At 37.3% G+C, this 23,749-nt stretch overlaps 1 protein-coding gene across 3 annotated transcripts in view; it reads left to right on the top strand.

Moving 5' to 3' along the window:
- GABRB2 (gamma-aminobutyric acid type A receptor subunit beta2) overlaps positions 1 to 23,749 on the top strand; it is a 137,109-nt gene that overhangs the window by 35,884 nt on the left and 77,476 nt on the right. For all 3 annotated transcript variants that reach the window (XM_066196849.1, XM_066196851.1, XM_066196852.1), the window contains exon 6: positions 12,502 to 12,722. In XM_066196849.1, the coding sequence (XP_066052946.1) occupies positions 12,502 to 12,722 (221 nt within the window). The remainder of the gene's footprint in view (positions 1 to 12,501; positions 12,723 to 23,749) is intronic.

Below are 23,749 nucleotides of genomic sequence, written 5' to 3' on the forward strand. Positions count from 1 at the left end.
TAATGGGAGGGAGGAAAATGAGGAAGAGAAAGAGATTACTGACACCAGCGAAATAGCCTTTCTGGCAGGTGCATTACTTAGGAATTCACTTTTTAACATAAAACAAAATAATTCATAATTGGAAAATTTTATAGTGCTTTTTTTTTTTCATTTGGACATGATGGAGAATGCATCTCAAAGAAAAGTTTCTTTTAAAAAAATCCTAAATTTCAAGTAGTGTGCAGCAACATAAGAATATGTTGTAAAGCACTTTCGTGACTCGAGACAGGAAGTATGCTGTTATTTTAAAAGAATAGATGTGTCATCAATCAAACCAGTGAACTGCTATATAAGTGCATTTCATGCATGAATTAACCAGCTACTAGCTAGTAGATACCAAATCGATGTGTGCTGCTTCCCAGCTAATATGGAATGTGCTCAAGCAGAAATACTATATCCAGAACATGAGGTCATGGCTAGAGATACATGAGCTACTGGAGGTTTTGCTTGTGTAGCACTTGCTACAGCCCTGCACTTATTTACTGTGGTTTAATAATTTGAGAGAAAAAGCAAAGCACTTCAGCTAATGTCTTTTTGAACCTATTATGACTAAAATGTTTAACGAAATCTTTGTTGTGAAGGTAGAAAACTAACTCAGAAATCCAGTGTTACAAACTCATCAGGACTGATGAAGCTGCCAGGAGATGAGTCATTGTTTTCAAGACAGTCTCAGTGGAGTCATCACAGAGCTCTTTGATTATTTTTGTGTTTGTGTGATTGATTTTTTTAAAAAAAATTTTCATTTCTCTCCAAAATTCCAATAGTAAGACTGCAAAATATGTTTGGTATTTACTGACCATTGGAGGGAAAGGGAAATAATGGTTCTGTCATAAAGAGGGATTGAAAATCTTTTGCCAGGTCATCTTTTGAATGAAAACATATTTTGTGTAAGTTTTAAGGAATGTTTGATGATAGTTTTTCCTGCAAATTTAGCGCTTATTTCTGATTCATGGATTAGTTGATTTCCATATTTTTATCAAATTTCGGAGAGTTTTTAATGTAAGAATTGACAGGTTTTAAGTTGGAATATGCCCTTAGACTTCTTTCTAACAGAGCACATTGACTTGGTTAATTTTGATTTGTTTCCAAATATATGAAGATGTGAGAATAATAATCCAAGTCCACATGTCAAAAAAGGAACCAAATGCATTGCATTCTTTTACCTGTGAAAGAAATGACTACTACTTTTGGAAACACTGGTTTAGTGTTCTTTCAGTTGTGAAGAAAAAGCAAAACCCTTTCTCAAGGGGTTCTGAAGTATTCATGGAGGTCTGATTCTTAGGCATTTCATTTTCCAGAAATTTCAATGGATGTCAAGTGTGTGAAGCAGAGAGAAGGCAGGAAAGATTGTATCCAGACTGCTGGTTTGTATGTCCAGATGGAATGATGTCAAACTGAGTCCCAGCAGGTTGTGTAAATGCCTTCCAGTAAGATTAGCTGGAGGGAACTGCTGTGTAAGTTGAAAGTTAGCTCTGTGCAAGATCTTAAAATTGCTTAAAACCCAGCCGTGTTTTCAGAAGAGTGTCTGCCAAGTCAAATACATTTAAAGTATGATTATAATGAAGCAGCTTAGTTAAAAATGTGATCCATGTTTCCTCAATAATTTCCTGATGCACTTTTATGAGTCTTTGCTGGAAGGGCTAAAAAGCATGGAACCAGTAATACTTTTATTGCCATTTTCCCAACAAGCAGTCTGACCAGAAAAAAAAAAAAAATGTTATCCTTATTTTGTTAAAATAGGCTGGATTTGTATTAATGCCAAGTAAGAAATACTTTCCATGCCATTTCCATTAATCATATACCTTTCATTCCTTGAAAAAATATTCTCTTCGGACTTGTTCTTGATCTGTCCAGCTGTCAAAACAGTTACTTCCACTTGGTCATTGAACAAGTCTGACTTGAACTCTGGAAGAAATAGTGAACCACAAAGGAGGTGACATATTTTGAAGGTTGAGATGAGGTATTTAATCAGTGACAAATAAATAAACCCATTTGGTAGTAAAGAATGCCAAATGATTTTTTTCTTTTTGATTCTTGGAATATATTTTTGAACTGATAGTACAAGTGTAGAGACATTAGTAGCTCTTGATGAGAGGGTAGCTTCAGTCTGATAAAGTACAATCAGGATGGTTTACAAAGTATCTATTAACAGTGTTGAAAGTGGAAAAAAATTTTTTAATTGCATGGAAGGTTCTCTGGCCCAGATGGAAACCTTGAAGTTTAATAGAGAAAAACAAACAAACAAACAAACAAAAAAAGGGGCAAAAATCATGTACTGTATAGTTACAGGGAATATTTTCATGAGAAAGTATTGGTGCCAGTTGAAGCATATAGGAAATAGTGAACAATAGATGCATTCAAAACCTCAGTGGTAACTGAATCCTGTTGATTTCTAAGTGTTTCAAATAGTTGTGAGATTAAAGAGTGGAGGCAATTGCTGAGAAAATGACACAAAAAGACTGGAATAATAATACACTAAACAGAACAGATAAAAGCGGTCGTGTGCAATGGCTCTAAAAATCAGACAGTGGTGATTTTGAATCAAACTGAAATTAAGTTGCAGTTACTGCTAGATTAGGGTTTTCCTTTTCGAAGCATAGGGAGCTTCTTTCTAAATGCAAGTAGCAATTTCATTTTTATTAATGTCTTGTTCTAATCCACTCTTCAAGGTCTTCAAGACCAGGTTGGATAAAGCCCTGAGCAACTTGGTCTGATCTCACAGCTGATCTTACTTTGAGTATGAGGTTGAACTAGAGGAAAATACACCTTTGTAACAGAGGCACTTGTAATGAAATTTTTGCTGTGAGATATTCCAACAGGTTTTGGCTTCGCTGAACCATGAACAAGTATAATTAATGACTATTACAGATGCAATTTTTTTCCACCTGTGTTTTTTTTCCCCAGATTCTTTTACTAGAGCATAATAATATTAATTTTTCTTTCATCTGAATACATCATTTATTCTCTTGCAGTGTCTCAACTAAAGTGTATTCTCTTCGCTGAAGTGTTGTGCTGTCATGCAAATTGGACCTTCTACCAGCTTCTACAGGCTTGTCATCACTGAAAGAAATGATATGTATTTATAATAAATTGTCCTTTTTACTTCAGTGCTGGCAGTTCTCTGCAGTGCTTGACATTTTTGAGAGGAAACAGCCTGTCACATCTTGGGCTTCAGGGAGGAGAGCATTTAAAATACAGGAAAAGGTCTAGGTGACATGACATTATTGCTTTTTTTCATCCTCACACTCTTCACTGTATAAATTTCATGAAATCTGTACATAAGGTTGCAGTATGCAAGAGATTATTGGCTGAGGAAGGGCTGAATCAGGGTGGTTTGTCTATTCCCACAAGATTTATATGTAAAGGGGGAGGAAACCCATCAGTTTGCAGTACAGCCTCTGGCATATTGCACCAAGATTCAGAAACACTTCCAGGGATGTTTCTGGAGGAGATTTGTGGTCTCCAGAGCACATTGCTTCTTTCAAGGTGTCGGTTTGTTACTGCTGAATTAATGAACCGTTTTAGAGAGCTGGGAATCAACAGGGCAGAGGGAGGAAGTGTTGTGGAATGTGACAGTGTTTAACAGGAGAGAACTGCTGCTGGTGCTCCTCATGGGACTGGGGAATGGCATGAGAAAACTGCCAGATCACCCTTGCCTGCAAACATCTCTGTTTCTGTTTCCAAAGTGCACGCATTTGAAAAAGATTTAGAAGGAAAAGAAAAACAAATAAAACAATGCAAAAATGCCAAGAAAATCGGCATAAAGATCTATGATGGTTCGTAGTAGTAGTATGTGAGAAAATGTATGCATACAGACAAAGGGAGAACTCTGAGCTCATTTAGAAGAAAAATAAAGCAAAAATAAACTCAGGAAATGTCATGCACAGACCTGGCTGGTTTTGTCCTGTAAATTTGTGTGAACTACCAGCAGCTTTTAGAGACCGTAATAAGCTAAAGAAATGAACTGGTCTAATTGTGTTTCTGTTATACAGCACATTATTAAAGGAAATATTATGTATCCCATTGTTTTTTTTAATTCTGCAATGAGCTGAATACTAAAGGAAATGTCTTGGATTATTTTATAAATATTTTTCTTCAACTCATGCTCTCTCACTCACTGCCTATCTCTTACATCAGTATTCTCTGTGTGATTGTTGTTTAATCAGTGTAATCTATGCTTATAAATTGTCACAGTGCAGCTGGTCTTAAGCTGACCCCCAAATTCAACCAGCCCAGAAATAAACAAATCCCTGGATAAGCCAGGGATAGGTTGGATTCAAACCCAAACAGGAACCTCACCCAATCATGTTCAGTCTAGAGTGCAGACGTGTCACTAATCAAGGAGCTGAGTGGTGTTAAGACCCAGACCAATCAGCTGTCTAAACCTGGGAAATTCAAAACCCCTATAAAAAAGAGTTGCTGTAATAAATTCTTTGCTGTTTATCTCATGATCGTTGGACTTGAGTCGTGAATCTGTCTCCAACCTACGACCCCACATAACATGTGGTGACCCTGTGTGAGGATGACAGCCATCCTATCAGCAGAGTGCGGGAGACAGAGCAGCCCATCAGGCTGTATAAAAATATGGTGAGTGAGGAGTACCTCCAAAATGGCATAAAGAGCTGACCAAAAAAGGTGTTAAGAGCCAACCAAAGTCTGGAGCTCCTTTGTATATAACCCTTCCAAACAGAAGAACAGCACCAGGAAATATGAAAGGATGGGTTTCCCTGAAAGAAAACCCCTCGCCAAGGTGTGGATTCTCCTTTCACCTAAATGGGGAGTAAAGTATATGCAGCAGGTGTTGCTAGCCTTGCTGGTGTGGTCTGGGAACCACGGACTGAATATTATAAAGCCTTGGAAAACTGTTTCAGACACTCTGGGGCAGCTGGAAGGCGAGCGAGACACAGAGACAGCAAAGATGCCGCAGACACTGCCTGCAAGCGCAGAATGCCGGGCAGAGCCACAAGGGGAGCAGATGCAATTTTGGGCGTGCAGGCAAAGAAGACAGGCAAAGAAGACAGGCAAGAAACTGAGGTGGGGGCAGCTGTTACTTAGGCTCCCTATCCCTGCAGCACCATCCCACCATACTGCCAGCATCAGCAGTCATTGCATTGCGCATAGGTTCGCCCATGCCAGAACCGCCCGAGCCGGCACCACCGGGTGTCTCCTCAGAATGCCCAGGGCCAACAACGCCCCAGCTGCAGGGGCCATCTTTGGGCTTCGCACCCCATAACGCACCACGGAGACAGCCCGCCAAAAAACCCCAAGACGGCGGATGCCATGCACTTCAGACACAGGTCACCCAAGATGGCGGTCATCATGTGGGTCACCCAAGATGGCGGCTGCCACATGGTGCAGGAGCTGCCTGCTCAAGATGGCGGAGCACGCACACCAGAAATCACAAGAAAAGCCGGCAGCTCCACCGCTGGAGCCGTCCCGGTGCCATCGTGCCCTTAGTACGTGCAGAGCCACCAGTGTTGGCCGTGTTTGCATTGAGCGCAGATTCACCAGTGCTGCCGCCGCCCAAGCCACCGCCACGTGCATCATCAGAGTGCCAGGACTGCCCACACCCTAGCTGCAAGAACCATCACTGGAGCTGCCCCCCAAAGTCAACCAGCCCAGAAGTAAACAAGTCCCCAGATAAGGCGGGGATAGGTTGGAATCAAACCCAAGCAGGGACCTCAGCCAACCCCATTCGGTCCTAACTGCAGGTATATCACTGGCCACTGAGCTGGGCAGAGCTGAGACCCTTGACCGATGATGTCTGTAAGCAGGGGAAATTTGAAAGCCTTATAAAGGAAGCCGCCATACAATAAACTTCGGCTGTTGATGTGTTCGGTGTGTTCTTGCATTCCTGTCTCCAACATCAGCGTGACAATAAATAAATAAATTCTGGGAATATTTATTCATTTTCATAAGTCTCCTTGAAAAATATTGCAAACTATTTGTATTAAAAGTAAGTATTATGTGGTTTAGATTAACACCTATTTGGTTTAATACTAATTTAGTACATTTTTCAGAAGTTAATTGCAATGATCCAGAGCAGCAATAACTTGCCAATCCTTTCAGTCTCTGAATGAATTTTTAAGGCTTTGCTGATATGTGAAGGAACTTAGGAATCTGTAAGGCATAAGGAAAAAGAGTACTTACTCAAATGTTGTGCCAGTTTAGTTCTGCATCTAGGCAAAACTTGAATTCTCATATTTAAGCCAGATTTAATCTATTTTCTTCCCTGGAATTCCTGCCTCTCCCCTTCCCCCCCCCCCCCCCCCCAAAGTATTGGACACTCAGGGTTCTGGTTGTTGTTTATGGTTTTTTACTCTTGTGTCTCTTCTGCAAAACAATATCTTAAGCCACCATCTGCTCTCATCAAAACTTTCAGCTGGATCTCCACTTCTTCTTAACTACAGGTTTATTTCCACTCTCCTTAATGATTATTATGATTTTTTTGCGTTCTTTAGTATTTTTAACAAATTCTCTACTACTTTGCAAGGCAATTATATAATAGGCTATAATAAAAAGCATTATAAACACGATTTCTGTTGAAGGTATTCACCTTTCTGAAGATCTGTGGAATTATACAGTTACATAGTGAATGATCTGTGAGCTCTGGGAAATAACTTGAGATACCTGAGTAAAGAAAACTTTGAAATTCAAATATAAATAAACTTTTTGACGTTTCTTGTGGCCTGAAATTTTATTTTACTTCAAAGACACAACTAAATAATAATTTTGTCTGAGCCAGAAAATTACTGTTTTCATAACTTCTTTTAAGTGAGTACAGTTGCATTTATTCATCATACTCTGCATTTGCTTTATTCATCTGAGAATCCTGCAGTGCTGTATCAGGATGATGAGAGCCTTTCAAAAGAGAACAATCTGAGGATCTCAAGACACATGACTCTCTTAACCAAGTAGCAGTTAGATTACAGTTTTCAGTCCAGGTTCACTTTAATCAATCTTATTATTATTATCAAGAGACAGCAAATCAGAGAGAGCTAAAAAACCTATGGCAGATGCTTGTTGATTGGAGTGACATGCAGATTGCTGGCTCAGGAAAAGTGCAGTCTCATGCTTCAGTCTGGATGACTTGTCAGAAGTGAAAATCAAGTGTCACAGCATCTTGCTAAACTAATTAAGGTTACAGGAAACATATCAGTCAGAACTGCTCCATTTCACTTCAGTGCATTGTACTGTGATGCTGTGTCATTACCTAAATCACCATGGAGAAATAAGATAAATATTGGCTACCCTCAGTATTTCTTTGGAGACACAAATTCATGCTCTTGTTGCTGAAATCCTACAGTCTCTTATTAGAGATTTCATATAATCAGGATCAAAATTTTCATGCTAAGGCATCAAGCTCTGCTGACAGTCATTTGACATTCTTACTCAAGTCTCTTGCTTGATTCTATGACAGTGTTTTTCTGAGAACTGTAGTGGGAGATAAACAGCCCATCTTTGCTGCTTTGTTCAGCTGATAAATGAGAATTGCTGATGAATAATTTCAGGAGAGTTGCAGCAAAATAAATGGTAAGCTTGATATTGGGATCTTCTCATTTTCAGACAGATCATAAAATTGAGAAGATGTAATTCCAATTGCGGAAAACTCCCCTAGAAAGTTTTAGTTCAGTTAATTACTAATGTTTCACAGATTTCATGCCAGCTTGGGAAGTGGGATTTGGGAGACTGGGAGAGTTCAGCTTGAATTCTGTGTAAGGTTCCTGTTGTCATTGTTTGTGGCTTTTTTATTTGTTTTGAGGCGTTTTTAATTTATTTTGAAGTAAAGATTTACAGAATGTGAAAAATACTTTTTTTGAAAGGGCATATGACTATTTTGGCATTTCTTTGGTATCACCAGTTCCTTCAACTGTAGTTTCTACTTCTATATAAATCACTTTGTGCACTTTGTGGTGTCTCCAGCATTAAGCAGACCTTTAAACTTATTTTTTTTTCTCAATGAGAGACAGAGATAGATAATTTTGAATCAAACATGTTGTAGTGGCTGGTTTTAAACAAAAAGAGGTTTGAAAGGATTGTCAATCAGCACTTTTAAATGTTATCAACAAACAGTTTTTTAAATGTACGTGTTAAATAAATATAGGGTTCAGGCAAAAACTTCAGCTTCAAGCATTTTCAGAAGAAAATAATTTTGTTTTAAAATAGCCATACATGGAAAAAGTAGGAAATCATTTTTACAAGTTAATAATAACCAGGAATTTGATGAGGAGTGGACTTAAGCCAAATGACAAATGAGTTCTCCATTCATTACTGCAGAGCAAGGGTAAATAGCTTCTTCAACTTCAGGCTGTCTTATACTATGTTTACAATATACAGAATGTATATTATATACATTAGATAATGTATATTCCTTCTGCTTTTTTTTCTCTCCTGAAGTTTCCTGCCTTTATTGCTTCCAGTGTTTCAGTAGCTGTTTTCTAGCCCTGTTAATACAAGTGTTGGTTACAGTTTTAAGCCGCAGTGTGAATCAGTCCTGATTTGTGTAATGCAGACGAGTGAGCTATATTTTAAATGTGTTTTCTCACATTGGACCTTATTATTATGCTTTGAAAAAATTTACATCTGGTAGAGTCTTTTGCATTAGACACCCACTGTCATTGTGAATATTCATGACCTGTATTTCCCTTTTTGCCTTGATCCTTTTTCCAATATAAAAAGAGGATCAGCAATATCTCAGTTATTGGCCTATGGGTAGGTTTAGCTAAGGCCTGTGTTCTAATCTTTTTAGACTAATAATAGCCCCACATTGATTTTTCTTTTCTTTTGTCCTAAACATTTATTTGAGAGCATGAATGAAATGTGAGAATATAAATAAGAATACCAGTATTCAAATGTCATGCTTTCCTGTCCAGTATCTTCTGTTACATCACGGAAATTGATGGTCACTCACTGACAATATGTTTGTCAGTGATACTTCTATTTATCGAAGTACGAGTTTAAGTCTCTCTGTGCATTTACACTTCCAGCAGCTAAAATGTTTGCAGGCAACCACTGCACAGTTAACGTGCAGGATATAAGTTACTCATGAATATGCTATTTCTAATGAAACTGTTCGATACTTTTTTATTCATATGGAAAATTATGCATAAAGATTAACTTTGTCTTATATTTGATGCTCTTCTGTTCATTGTTTGAAGTAAGAGGAAAAGTGGAAAGGTGAGTTGAGGAAAAGAGGAGGCACCTTTTCTTTCCTCACAATAGAATAGGGGTAATGATCCATTTTCTGATGCCTAAATTTTTGCTCTGGACAGAACAAAAACTTTATCAAATTTAAATCCAGGAAAACAGTGGAATAATAATGAAAGCTACAAATTTGATATTATTTACAGAAAATATGTTTGCTTCTTTATATTCTAGGCTTTTCTTGCAACTTTATCAACAGTAATACAGTTTTATACAGCATTTCATGTCCAGGGCAACTGAGGAAACTGTTTATTTCTATGGAAGAAATGTGTCAATGTGCCTGTGCTGCAAAGAGTCTGTACTTTTGTACTTTCTGTGTAATGGTTTACACAGACACCATCATCAGGATCTTTGGGCTTGGAGTTCTCTCTGCTCATTATAATTAGTCCCTTGTGCAAGGCTGTGAAAATGAATTTGCTCCTGTTTCCTCTTCAAACTTGTATTGTTTCTAACAATCCCACCCTGTGAATTTAAAAGGATGCTAAAACTTAACAAATTAAAATCATCCTTTACTTCTATTCCTCTACTTCTTTTGTGTTTCTCTTCCTAGAGACAAGATATTTATGTTTGTTTTGATATTTATCCTTAGAATAGAGGGGAATGCCCATATTTAATGTGAGCTTAACAGATTTTTTCTTGTAGTATTCCTATTAGATGAGAATATTCTTAATCTCAAAGTATAAAGGGTCTTGGGATATTTTAGGGACATTTCGTAGCACAACATCTTTTTTGAATGACTCTATCATTTGGGATTTTGAAAACAGATGCCTCTTTCCCTTCTAAGATAAATCGCAGTTTTGTGAAAAGTTTTGCTTTTTTCATATCTTATCAATTTCACTTTGAAATATGTAGCTTGGAACATCATGGGTTTTTTTTTTTTAATTATCAAAATTATTTAAAATAAAAACCTAAATTCAAAAGCTTGTGTGAGTTTTATGACAATTTCAAAGGATTTCTGTTTTGACCATCAGAAATTCCAGTCACATCTGAAAACTAGGGCCAACAGATGACAAATAATTTTTAGTCAGAAAACCAGCTCTTTCTGGAACACAGTGTGTTTGATTTTAAACTCCAGCCTGGTGACTTGGCTTTTCTTTCAGCAATGCCAGTGCTCCAAATTTACAGTTTTATGTAATTCACTTCTATGCAATGAACCATGTATGTTTAGGGTTTTTCCTCCTCTTCTTTTCCTCTTTTACTGAGGTAAAAAAAGGAAAGCATGTCCTATGTATTTATGCAGTATATTAAGTAGGTTATTAAGTATATCAAGTAGGTTATTCCATGGAATAGGAATAAAATGCAGCATTCCAAGGATAATAGAGAAATAATTGCTACAGATCATTACTTGATGATGTGATATATTAGTATAATAAAGACTAATAAATTTTCCCACTGAAGATTTTCAGATAGCTGGTTATGAATCAAATCCTGCAGAACAGTGATGAAGCATGGCAGTAAAATTCTTCACGTGTAGGTGGAACGTTCTTGCAAGCAGAATCTCATCCTGACTCTGAGGAGGGGAGAAGGGGAGGAGGTTTCAGATCATTAAAACTGATCAGGTTGTAGAACACCTACCAGGTGAATATATTTGGTAGTAAAACAATTGGGAAGTTTATTTGGTGTTTATCTACTGGACTAACTGCAGAGTCGCTGTGGTGATACCTAGCCAAAGGTGCCAGGGTTCCAGGGGCACAGCAAGGGAAGGGGATTGACCTTTAACCAGTGCAGACAGGAACACTGAAGGGACAGTGTTTGTCCCCATTTGTGGGTTGTGTTGGTAAGGAAGAAATGCAGTAACTATTCACAACAGAACATGTATTTCTCCCTGCTTCACTGAAAATTGAAGAGGCGTGTTCAAGCCCATGTACACGGGCTCTTCTGGGGAGGGATAAGGCAAAGAATAAGAGTTTTTCCACCACTGAAATGCATATTTCTATTAAAAAACTGATTGTACTGATTCATCTGAGTGCACACTGTTCTGCAGAAGAGGCAGGGTCACTTAGTTTCAGGGTGCTGTGTCATTGCTTACAGAACTCTGCTGAAATAGCCACATTTCTCACAGGCTCTCCCTAGTGCAAGGGGGAACAGTGTACATTGTAAAGAGAATAATTACAGCAACCGAATTTCAGTGATTTCTTACTGGGGTGTTCAGTCTGTGAAACTGCCGAATAAGAAAAATCTATTTTTGCATTTTCTGAGAACTTCTGTGTTGTGTTCATATGTCAAATATCCTTTTAAATGAAAATGCTTGTAAAATATAGTTGTGGCCTATGTTTTTAAAGTAGTTCAGCAGGAAGATAATTTTTTCTTTCCCACCTGTAATAAAAAATACTTTAAATAGTGGACTCTCCTTTACAATATAAAACAGGGAATAAGAGCTATTATTGCCATTTATGCAAGTCTTTCTCCACAGCTCTCAATATATCTTTTGTATAATTTGTAGAGGGTTTTTTTATCATTGACTAAATATAATGATTATTCTGCATCTGTATAACAGATTTTACAAAGATGTAACCTTTGAAATGTATTATTCTTTAAAACACCAAGAGATCAAAGCATCTCTGAAGCACTGTACAGTGGTGGCCAGAATCAAGACAATGCAAGTCTCCTAATACTGTGAATATTTACTGAGATGCTAATTGTGCTCTCTGAATTGTCCCCCTTAAGTAACCAGTTACTTCATTTGTACAATTAAGACTAAGAGTGTACAGCATAGGAACCTCAAAAAATTCCCATTGGTTTCAGTGCCCAGGGGAAAATTAACAGACTTTGAAGAGATTTTAATTTAGGGAAGTCTTTGGGTGGTGACTGCATCTTCAGAGACAGAAGGCTTGATTCAGAGCTCTGTTGAATACAGTGGAGACCTTGAAATTAAATTTGGATCTGTGAATGTTCCTATTTCCTAGAACTCCCAGGCTTGTAAAGTGCTACAGAAATTGCAGGCTGTTAAATGTCTACAATTTTTTTTTATTTTATTTTTAAATATTGAAACGAAAACTTCCAAGTCATTCATAAAATGTAAATGCCCCATCTTCTTTTTGTTCTCGCTGCTGTTATCAAGTGTATACAAGATGTTCAGTACTGTAAAAATAAATAAATCTACTTATGGAAATTCTGAGCAGAAACATTTGCCTTTAGGAACAGTTACAATGAACACATGTGAATTTGCATTGTCTTTTTTTTTTTTTTTTGCATAGGTATGCCATCTGTTTCAATGCAAACCTTGTTTGTTTGTTTGTTTGTTTTTCCTTATCACAGGACTATACCTTGACAATGTACTTCCAGCAAGCATGGAGGGATAAGAGGCTGTCCTATAATGTAATACCTCTAAACCTTACTCTGGACAACAGAGTAGCTGACCAGCTCTGGGTGCCCGACACCTATTTCCTGAATGACAAGAAGTCATTTGTTCATGGTGTCACTGTGAAGAACAGAATGATTCGCCTGCATCCAGATGGAACAGTCCTTTATGGACTCAGGTCAGTATGAACCATTTCTAACTCTTCTGCCTCTTTTTTGAAACCATGATTAAAAAGCTAAAAATAAAAACCATTCCTTGCTCTTTTTTTTTTTTTTATGGTTTTCTATTTATTGCTGTATTCTATATAGCTGATAATATTCCAGAAAAAAAAAAAGAAGTATTCTAACGTTGTATTCTAAATCTAAGGATTTTTTTTAATACAATTTTTTGAGATAAACTGCCATTTTTAGTACAGTTCAGAGACTTGTATTAAGAACAGATAAGACTGTAAATATTATTTGAAATACTCATTCTGGATTAAAAATCCTGGTTTAGAACTGCTTCTTCAAAGGAATTGAAATATGAAATACAAAATGAGGATTAGAGGAAAAAACAGAAAATATTTATATAGTTCAGACAGCTGAACTGACAGTTTAATTGATACATTTTAAAAATATTTCTGACTGAATATTAGATTGGTTTGTATGCTAACCAGACGAATAAGCTTTCTGATTTTCACTAAGATCAGGTATGACTTGAAATGTTTTACAGCCTGTTCTGTATGACTGTATGGAGAGGAGTGACTGGAGAAATCAGCAAAAGGGCTTCACTCTAGAGAAGTCCTGAAAATTTGGGAAATTGTCTGTTTGGTGATGTTAACAGGTTAAATAATTGCTGAGAAATTGATTTATAAATATAGCTGCTAAAGGTGGCTGGCAATGCCGTGTGGGTAGGTAACAAAATAGCAGGAAAGCATTGTCTGGGTTAACAACAGAAAACTCTGCAGAGCTGGTATTGTATTTACCAGTGAGGGTTGTGTCCAATTGTGTTTTCTGAGGGGGCAGTTCAGGCTCTGGCACTATGGCTGGGAGCAAGTCTGGAGTTTTTGTGATTGTTCAATGAACCAACAGATCCTTGGTTCCTTGAAATGCAGTTGTAGTTTAAAGTGAAACATGAACCAACTACGTAACACACATTTATATTAATGGAGCGAGAGCGAACATAAGCATGGTTTTGGTGTACTTTTCAATTTAAGATTCTGAAATTGTAATCTTTATTATTATCTTCTGGAACAAATTAGAAATAAATACCAGATTTAATGTCTTCAATAATGCTAATGGTTTTTTTGCTATTTGTGGCATTTTTTATTCTGGCTGCTTAACCATCTATAATAATTTCTGGGGTTTTTTAAGGGTTGGTAAACAGTAAGTAGAGCTCACAAAAAATTGTCTGTAGAAGAATCAAGTAAAAGAAAGCTTTGTTTACTGGGGGTTTCTTGTTGATGTTCATTTTTTTTTCCAAAAACTTAAAACCTTTCATGAAATATGCTTTGTTTAATGTTTGGGAGGTTCGTTTGTTTCTTTTTTTTTTGAGCTGAGACGGTGTTGGTACTGCTTCATTATTTTGGGTGAAACCTTTCCTCCTTTTCATTCAGCATAAATAGTGAATCAGTTTTAATGTCTTTTATGAGATGCAATATAGTGAAATTGTGTCTATTTTTTACTTAAAGCAGTTTAATGTAATTAGAAGAATCATTATTAATGCTTTGAGCCTTTATTTCCCAGAGTTATTTTCTTCAGTATCTGCAATCACAATATGTTATCCAAAATGGTTTTAGAATAATTCTAAAATGGGATTTTTTTTCTATTGTAGGACTTGTGTACAGCCCAGAGTTAAAGGTATTTAGACAACTTTTTTTTCTAGGTAAAAAATTTCACTTTAGGAAATAATTTTCTAGTATTCTGGTGTACCCAGCAATCTCACATTTGAGATTATCAATTCTTACATCTCTTTTAAGACTCTGCTTGGTGCATTTCAAGCGTTCTCTCTGCCCTGCGAGCTGGCACAAGATGAATGGTGGATGTGAATTCTGATGTTCTGATGCAATGAGTTGTCACTGAGGGCAGGGGCAGGTGATTGTCACCCCACACTGCCGGAGCCAGCCCTGACATTGGGGACTGCAATTGCCTTCCCTCCTCTGACAACTATGTACCTGGCAGCGTAGAGGTGAAGGGCACTGCTGCTTCCTGTGTGCTCTGGGCTAGAGACTATGGAACATTACAGATACCTAATAGACGACGTGGTAAGAAAACCCCTTTTGACATGTTCTGATTCTTAATGAACCACAGACAAGCCTTGTGAAATGTGGTATCAAATCCTCCTCCTCAGACTCAGCTCAGCAGGTGTCAGAAAGGCTTTCTGGCTAAAACATCTTTCATTCCCTGGGCTGGATGGGGAAGATGCACCAGTGGTAACAGAGCAGGGTTATGTGATTGGCCATAATTCTGCCTTTGCCTTCCCTGGACCAAGTGACAGAGATCTCATTCTAATATTAAGGTTTTAGTTTAATAGCTTTAAGTAACTTTATCTATCTATTTCGTCTAAATTCAACTCAGAGTTGTTATTTCAAGTGTCCACAGTACTGATATATTTAATTCTTGCTTATTAATAGTTTTCATATCTTAAAAAAATGCCTGCTTAGTTGTATTTCTCACACATCTAAAACCTCCTATACACTGTTATTCTGAAAATCACTACTGTTGTTGCTGCATTAATTTACTTTACCTTATACTTGCAGTCACAAATTCTTATTTTGGGAATAATTTTTCCAAACTGACATTCCTTTAAATATCAGTCTGATTTTTTTTTTACCTGCCCATACATCTATTCATAAACATCACCATATACACAGACATATAAATATTGCTGCGAATTCAGTTGCATTTACCTTGACTGCTGCAACCAAATTCATTGAACTGCAAGTGATCTTATCAGTATAAACATGACCATCCCTTTCTTTTGTGCCCCTGTAGTTGAATATCTATTTAATATAGCAAGCAGTGATCCCTTAACGTTGTTCTCTTTGTTTTTGTGAGCAGAATCCATACATGGTGTGCATGTCACATCTGATCAAATTTGACATTGGGAAGGTAAATTTCAGGAAGGACGAGGAGGCGGTTTTGTGAGCACCTGGATTATGCTCTTGCTGAAAGAGGGGAGAAAAGGAAGGAAAAAAAAGAAATGGTTAATAAATGGAGACATCTAAATGGTTGGTGTGTTGTTCTCGTAGCCTGCCTTCTTCATTAGTTAAGGGCATAACTAAATTCTTGACGTTTTTTTTAACAGAGAATATGACATGCTGGTTGCTTTTAAGTTAAGAAGGACTTTTATTTCTGAGGGATAACTGCCAGCTATTTATGTTTTGAGAAAATGTTTTATTTCACTTTTTTTTTTTTCATATTCCATCTGTCAAGAAAATTATTCATTGCTGCCAAGACCAGGACATTCAATAGATGATCCACTTAAATCACCTAAATGGTAGAAAATTGTAAACATGAGTTTTAAATGAAGAGTCCTTACAGGGAAAATTACTGTGTTGGAAATTAAGATGACTTGCAAGAGGATATTTGTGATATGACAACATTTAGAACAGTAAATTTAGACATTCAAATCTAGGATAGCTAATAGTTTAACAGTAGGTTGAGTAAAGCTTGAATAAGATATGCAGTCAGAACTGAGGAAAAGATATGACTTTAACTAAATTTCTCTGTGTTAAAAGATCTGGTTTATATAATACACATAGCAGAAATGGGTGCTACAGTAGATGAGATTTGTTATTTCTTAGATTTATTTTTGCATATATATATATATGTGTATATATATAACTTACCCTGACTTTTGACATCAAACCTGTTCTAAAATGTGGATGGAAAGCTCAGCTGTCTTCTGCTTTCTTCTGTCTAAGCCTGCGGAAATATCACTTCTCTGATTTTTGCAGCCTCTGAAAGCTGCAAAAACCAAGCTTTTGGAATTTTTTTCTAGGGATGGGAATGCAAGATTTGAGAATGGTGACGAGTGAGATCCTTCTATTTGCCAATTTAGAATTACTGCTTTTTGTGTAACTGTGTTATGGTGTCGTTCTGGAACTTGCCTCTTTGCTGGTAGAGAGTCTTGCAATGCCATGTGTCAGAGTAAAGGGGGGAAATTTAGTTTAGAATACAAGGATTAAATACAGCTGAAGAAGTGGCTGAAGATCAAGATGTTTTGTGTGGTTTTGCACCATTTGCAAGGCTGTTTACAGAGATACTGACTCTTGCATACACTTCTCCCAACATTCCTCACATGAGAGCTGTGTGACAACGGGTACAGAACTGATGATTACATGACCAAGAGCACTGCATGCTTTTGTATCTCTTCAGTAGGATGGTTTTATGCTTTTTGTAAATGAAGTTTGTGGGTGTTTTTTACAAAAAAGTAGAATATATACAGAGCTCCTGATACAAGCCATGTTCTGTGAGGTAATGACGTTCCCATCCTTTTTAGCCAAAAGGAAAACAAAAGGAAGCAGAACAGAGGAGCTTTTTTTCAGAAATTAAAGACTTTTCCCATCTGAAAGCCCAGTTTTACTTGCCAAGATTCATCTAATGCATAACCAACTCTGAGTATCCAACTCAGCCAGCAGTAATTCCTATTTGACTGATGGAACACAGTAATCTCCCACAAATGAGAGAATTATGTGTATGATGGCCTTGCTTTGTTCTCTCTTTCCTGCTACCAGCATTGAGTCACATGAATCTTAAGCAGTCCTGGATGACTGTATTTTGTGTTGTCTCAGCTGTGCCTTCTGCTGTCTGCTCACTCAGTTTCAGCTGCTTGGAAATTTTCACTTCTGCAAGTAAAATACGTTTTCCCACATTTTGCTCTGGTAAAACAGCATTTTTTGGGCATTTTTGTTGTATTATTAGGCTTGTTCAGCAGTTTAACTGCTCATAGGCAGCTTATTGTCTGTGAAATCCGACAATTTTAAAAGCGATTGCTTTGCAAATATCTTTAGTTCTCAGACCGTGTTCTTTGAGAGGTGAATTGTTCACACCAGCTACCCTTCAGTAAAGCATGTGTTCTTTACTTTGCTACTTTCTTCTGTTTTCTGGTTTCTTTTAATGCCTTTTTTTTTTTTTTTGGGGGGGGGCGGCTGTGGAACTTTTTTGTTTTTTCGGAGTTTTTTTATTTGTTTTGGGAGGTTGGGGATTTGGTTTTGTTTTTTGGGGTTTTTTTTTTTCTGATAGAGATTAATTTTAATTAAATCCTAAGCATAATTTGGAAGTTAAGCTCCATTTTTCAGTTTTAAAATCATACAATCATTTGGACTAGCTGGAACTCTGGAAGTGTTCAAGGGCAGGTGTGAGGGGGCTTGAGCAACCTGGTGGGAGGTGTCCCTGCCCATGGCAGGGGTTTAGAACTGTAGGGTCATTAGATCCATTCTAACCCCTTAAAATTTTGTGATTCTGTGAATTAAAATTAACTCATTGGACTGCCTGCAATATTTCAAATATCCTTGTTTTTCCAAAATATCTTCTGCAAGAAAGCAAGAGACCGGTCCTACCTTTGTGCTACAGTATTATATTTCCAGAAGCTGGACAGAAGGTGTTTTTAAGTACTTTTAATGCACATTCATGTTAAGCAAAAGATTTTCTCGAAATCCTTCTCACTTTTGAGGTTTCAGAAGAGGTAAGAAGTACTGGACTTCTTTTCAGGGGAGAAGATATTTTGGATGCTCTGTTCTTGGTCACGATACCTGTCAAGGGGGCAGGTGTTTCTGGTTCTATCACATTTGTGGTCATCATCTGTCTTAGCTGTGCAGACTTCACACCAACTGGGGCCTTGCCCAGCCTCAGGGAAGAAGAGGAAATAAACATTATAATGAGGTACTCTGCAGCATAAATAGCATCAATAGTATCTCAGAGAAATGTTGCCATGTGTTAAAATAAATAAGTAAATATTATGCATATTTTTATTAGGATGTCTGAAGTATCAGTAGCTTTTTTTTCTCCAATTAAAAATACAAGTTTTCTTAATTTTGGATATATAGGCATTGCAAAGAGGAAGTAAAAAGTAATTTTTATAAGACATGTTTGAACATGAGAATATCAATCTGTGAAGAAGCATTTCCATTGTGTTAAGTGGGTAATTTTTTTGTGCTGGCGCTCACACCTATAGATGCAATTACTGACTTTTCCTTTGCCAACACTCGCCAAAGCTAATTCACAGTCTGACATGCAGTTGTTTACTCTTGCACAAGAAATGGGGTGAATTCAATTTCTGTGTCCAGATTTTCAAGGCTGTTAGTGTACATAGACATGTGTAAAAACCCTTAAATCTTGTATGCAGGTGGTCAAAGCAAGAACTTTTTGGAAATTTGCAGAAATAAATGCAAATGTAGTAAAACATCATTTCAAACTGAAGTCATGCAGCTCTTGCAAAGACCTGAAAAAATTGAATACTGTACAATTATGTAGAATTTCAAGTACAAAGAATTTCTGCATTAACAAGGAAACATTACTGCCCCAGTCTCATTATTTGGACTTCCTGGGGCAGGAGAAATCTGATCATGGCTCTTTACTTGCACAGTCAATATAGATCCAGCATAAGGGAAGGAACTTGAATCCCAGCATGTCACTTAAGTAAATTAATTGTTGTTTTAAATAAACAAGGTATCAGCCCAAGGTGCGACCCAGATGCTGTTTACCTTTCTCATGAAAATAGTTCTTTTGTAGGTTCCAAAGAATAAAGCAGAGAAATGCAACTACTGTTTTTTCTAATAGCACCGTTTCTATGAACTGAAGATTTGGACGTGAAACAAATCATCCAGCTTCTCTGCATTTGGTAAATTGGAATGCTAAAACCTACCTTCTCACAGGGGTGTTGTGAAGATTAATTAATTAGTTTGTAAAGTGCTTTGATCCCATAAAACACTACATAAGTGCCAAGCATTATTATGAAGAATTATAAAATGCCAGCCCTCATGTGCACCTTGGGATGGCCAGGTTATAGATACAAACCTGGTTTATTTTCTCAGAATCACATTGTTCCACTTTTTCTACATAGCAGCCCATTCACAAAATGAGCCAGTTGCAGGAAAGATGCAATTTCTGGGAAAAAAAAAAAAAGGAGATCATTGACTCTCATAAATATCTCTTTTCAATTAAGGACTCATACATTATTATGCATTTTTGTGTAGGATATGGCATCTTTCCACCATTCATCCTCAGCAGGAGGGAGAGTAGCTGTGTTTAAATATCTCCCCTATCTGAAAGAAAACAAAGATATCTTTCTATTTCCCTTTATTAGATTTTAAGAATGGTAAGTATTCAGAAAGGTCTTTTGCTTTTATTTTTTTATGAAGTGGCTGTTAAGTCATTAGTATGTGAATAATTAATTCAATTAAGCTTAATTAAAAAAAAAAAGCTTTAAGTCACAGGAATCCTTTCCGTTAAAAGCCCTATTATCCAAAATTATTACATTGCAATGAAGTGAAAAAAATTCTAAGTTTTATTGCCTAACAGACAGACTGTGGCATTTAGTCTTTATTACTAAGAAAAACTCAATCAGCTAGAGAACCGTGAAATACTTTAAGTTGCTCCAAGGGTATTGCATATTCCAAAAACAAATAGAGGTCATCAGACATTCAATATTAAATTAAAATGTAATAATTTATATAATTTAGAATTACAGCAGCGTATCATTTCTCTTCTGCAATGTCTTTGATCATATCATTTGAGCTGGCAGTTGGTGATCCTGAGAAGAGAGATTTTCCAGCTGGAAGGAAATCATAAAATCTCAGAATGCTCTGATCAAGACTCAGCTAATGAGATAGATGCTAAATGTGTGTCTACAAACACATGCTTAAATGTATGTTATATATTTGATAACTAAATACAGTATATTTGTATAGGTATAAATTCTATTTGCACATATTGGGGTTTTTTACTAAGATTGGTAAAAACTGAGGTGGATCTCAGAAGTAGGAGCAGGGTTGGGGTCCTTGCATATGTAAGAGAAATAAAAGTTAAGACACTTTCTGTAGAATCAATAATACCTCTTCTGGGTCATGCATAATCACTTTCTAGTTGTTGTGATTTTATAGATGGAGCTTTTCTTTTACACTTTTAATGTAAGACATTGTAGAATACTATTTATTGGATGAAAGGCCATTGCGTTTTTTCCCTACCAAATGTCATATCTGAAGGTGTAAGTTTTGATTCTAGTTAAATATCTAGTTCGGGTGATTTTTTTTTCAACCAAAAAACATTTCCTTTATGTTTTAATGCATTTTCTGGGAAGATAATGGCTGATTTTTTCACCCGATGTTTTATCCCACTTTATTATTAAACTTTACAGAACGGTAAAATGTTTTCTGAGAGATAGGAATTACCTAAACTCCTCAAGTGTAAGGGCTTTGTTGGGTTCTTTTTTTCCTTGCATCTCCTGGGTCTATTTCTTCATTTCTCTGAAAATTGAAATTTCTTACGGTCTTCAATGTGCAAGGTAATTGAAGAGAGCTTTTCTTGGAACAGATTTCAGTCCTGCTTAGGAGAGAAACTCGGATAAGTTATAAGGAATTTTGGGGGTTTGTGCTTCCAGGTGAGTTCTCCAGACTCAGGATGTGTGTAAGCCTCTGCAGAACAGCACTTTAAAGCTATGCCTATCAGTGATTTTTAGACTCTAACACACATATTTCTACTTGCTGTTCAGTGACTAGAATTTTTTTTTTCTCCTCTAAATTACTTGTATAAGATCATAATTTTATTTTTTTCTGCTGCTTTTTTTCCCCTCTCTGAATAGTCATTCCTTGAACATTTACTGCATCTGGTAGTCTAGAACTATCTGAGAAGTGAGAGAATAGAAAATGTTTGGAAAACTCTTTTTTAACATCCACATGAATGTGCCATCTGTAGGAGCAGATGGCAAGAATGTCTCAGGGCCAGGAGGAGACTGTGAGATCAAGTCACAAGGAAAGAGCTACATGAGGCATGTTCCTCGTGTCAGAACAAAAAGGACCTCAGCAATCCCCTCCCTGACATGACCTGGAGACTGTTCCCCCAGAACATGCTGCTCCAGTGGCAGAAGGTGTTTCAAGGTGGTGTAATCAATACAGTGAGGATCCCCAGGGTTTGTATTCTGTGGGCATGATCTTTTCTGGCAGCTGTTCAGAAACAAGCACATCTTCAGGACCATAAATGATTCTCACATACGGGCTGTAAGTCCACATTCAGCATTTCACAGGGAGGGTTTGCCAGAGTACCTTACCCTGCTCAGCTTCTGAATCGTGAGGTCACTGTTTTTTCCGTCTTCATGTGGTACAGCATGTCATTTTTGCGAACACCTTTTTAAAAATACTGCAATAACTGCAGAATATCGCATACACATGACATCCTTCAACAGCTTACCATATCTTTTTTTATGGTGGCTGCTGCTGATACATCCACGCATCTTTGAAATCCCTTCAGGAAGGGTGTCTCCACCTCTTTAGGGCAGCCTCTTATCATGCTTAACAGCCCTTACAGTAAAGAAATTTTCCCTCATGTGCAATCTAGATCTCTCCCAGTTAGACCTGAGGCTGTTTACTGTTGCCCTTTGCTTGTTACTTGGTAGAGGAGAATGACCCTCATCTGGCTAAAATTGTCCTGCCAGGGAGCTGTAGAGAGAGAGAAGGTGTCTACTGAGATTCCTCTTCAGGCTGAGCCCCCCGCAAGGTCCCTCAGGTGCTGCATGTAAGACACAGACTCCAAACCCTGTCCCAGCTCCATTGCCCTTCTCTGGACTTTCTCCAACACCTCTTTGTCTTCCTTGCAGGGAGGGGTCCTGAACTGAGCCCTGCAGTTGTGTCAGTCATCTCATTGTCTTTCCACAATGGCAACTACATCATAATTTTTTTTGCTGCACAATGGCCCCCTGCTCCTCATGTGTGTTGCCCAAAAAAATATTTATAGCTTATGGGTTTGTTATCATTCACTGACAGGGATCTGTCTCCGACTGTTTATTAAAACTCTGACATTTTAAAGTATTTGCTCCAAAAATTTATCTTGAAAAGTGAAAGGCATATGAAAGCATATGACCTTTTAATGTGGAAAAATCTCCTTTTCCCAAAGCCCTTTGCAGGGTTGTAAAGCCACTGGGGATTATAAAGCTAACGTTTGTTTTCACATAAAAAAGTAGTGATAGACCTTAACAATCCCTGCAAGACTGAGATATCTCTACTGTAGAAGGTGTTGCGTGCCAGTTTTTTCCTATTTAAAGTGGTAATGGAAAATTTGTTCAATATATATTGAAAAATGTTATGGTGCATTCTCTTCAGTGTTAGAATGGAGGAAAACAAGGGATGTGTAGCTGTTGGGGAAGCACTGAGATCTCATTTTAATTTGCATTAATGGAAACTGGAACAGTAGGGTTAAGACCAAGGGGTCCAGAATTATTTGGCTGGCTTCTCTCTTAGGGATCATAACTTTTCAACCTACTTCAGTGGGTTGTTTCCGTCAATCCAGAACCTATCCCCCTTTGGAGATATCTGGGTAAGTATCAGAAATGTTGGCGCTAGAAGGAAAATATTCTTTATCACAGTGTTGACATCCACAAATTCTGTCCTTTTTGTCCTTTGCTATTGTGAATTTCTTTGTTGTGCAGGTTTTTAACAGCATTTGTTACTGGCAGAAATGCTAGCAAAAATTAGCTATCAGCAGTAGATCTTTGTGTAGCACTGGGGCTTTTTAACTTAAAAACAAGATGTGCGCTTTAGAATAATAGTCTTGTACCTTAACAAGACAATATGGCTGATACTGCATAGGAAGAAACACAACAAAATTTGGAATGCTTCTGCTTGATGTACGAAACTGAGAAAACATTAATTTTCTGTAATCATAAAGCTTGTTACAGTGTACCTCATAGATTTTTTACCAAAATGTTACAAATTTCAGGCGATGAAAACAACTTGGAAAGAACTTAGAAATCCCTTGAACTCATATGACTGCAGGGCATTTGTTTGTGGTCAGCTGAGGAGGTGAATTATTGTTAGACCTTGCTGATAAGCTCTATCCTTTCAGGGGTTGTCATCACCTGTGTTTTCATCATGTCATTCACTCTCTAGGAGATGGCTCATGTGTTTTCCCTTTGGTTCTTTCTCTCTGTAAAAAGCAGGGATGACCATCAGTGCGCGAGATGGAAAACCAGACGAAGGCAAGGAGGAAAATCCTGAATATTCGTCCCTCTCTT

Source organism: Chamaea fasciata, unplaced genomic scaffold, assembly GCF_029207755.1.
Source record: "Chamaea fasciata isolate MVZ Bird 193981 ecotype frontalis unplaced genomic scaffold, bChaFas1.0.hap1 SCAF_15, whole genome shotgun sequence".
NCBI classification, from domain to species: domain Eukaryota; kingdom Metazoa; phylum Chordata; class Aves; order Passeriformes; family Sylviidae; genus Chamaea; species Chamaea fasciata.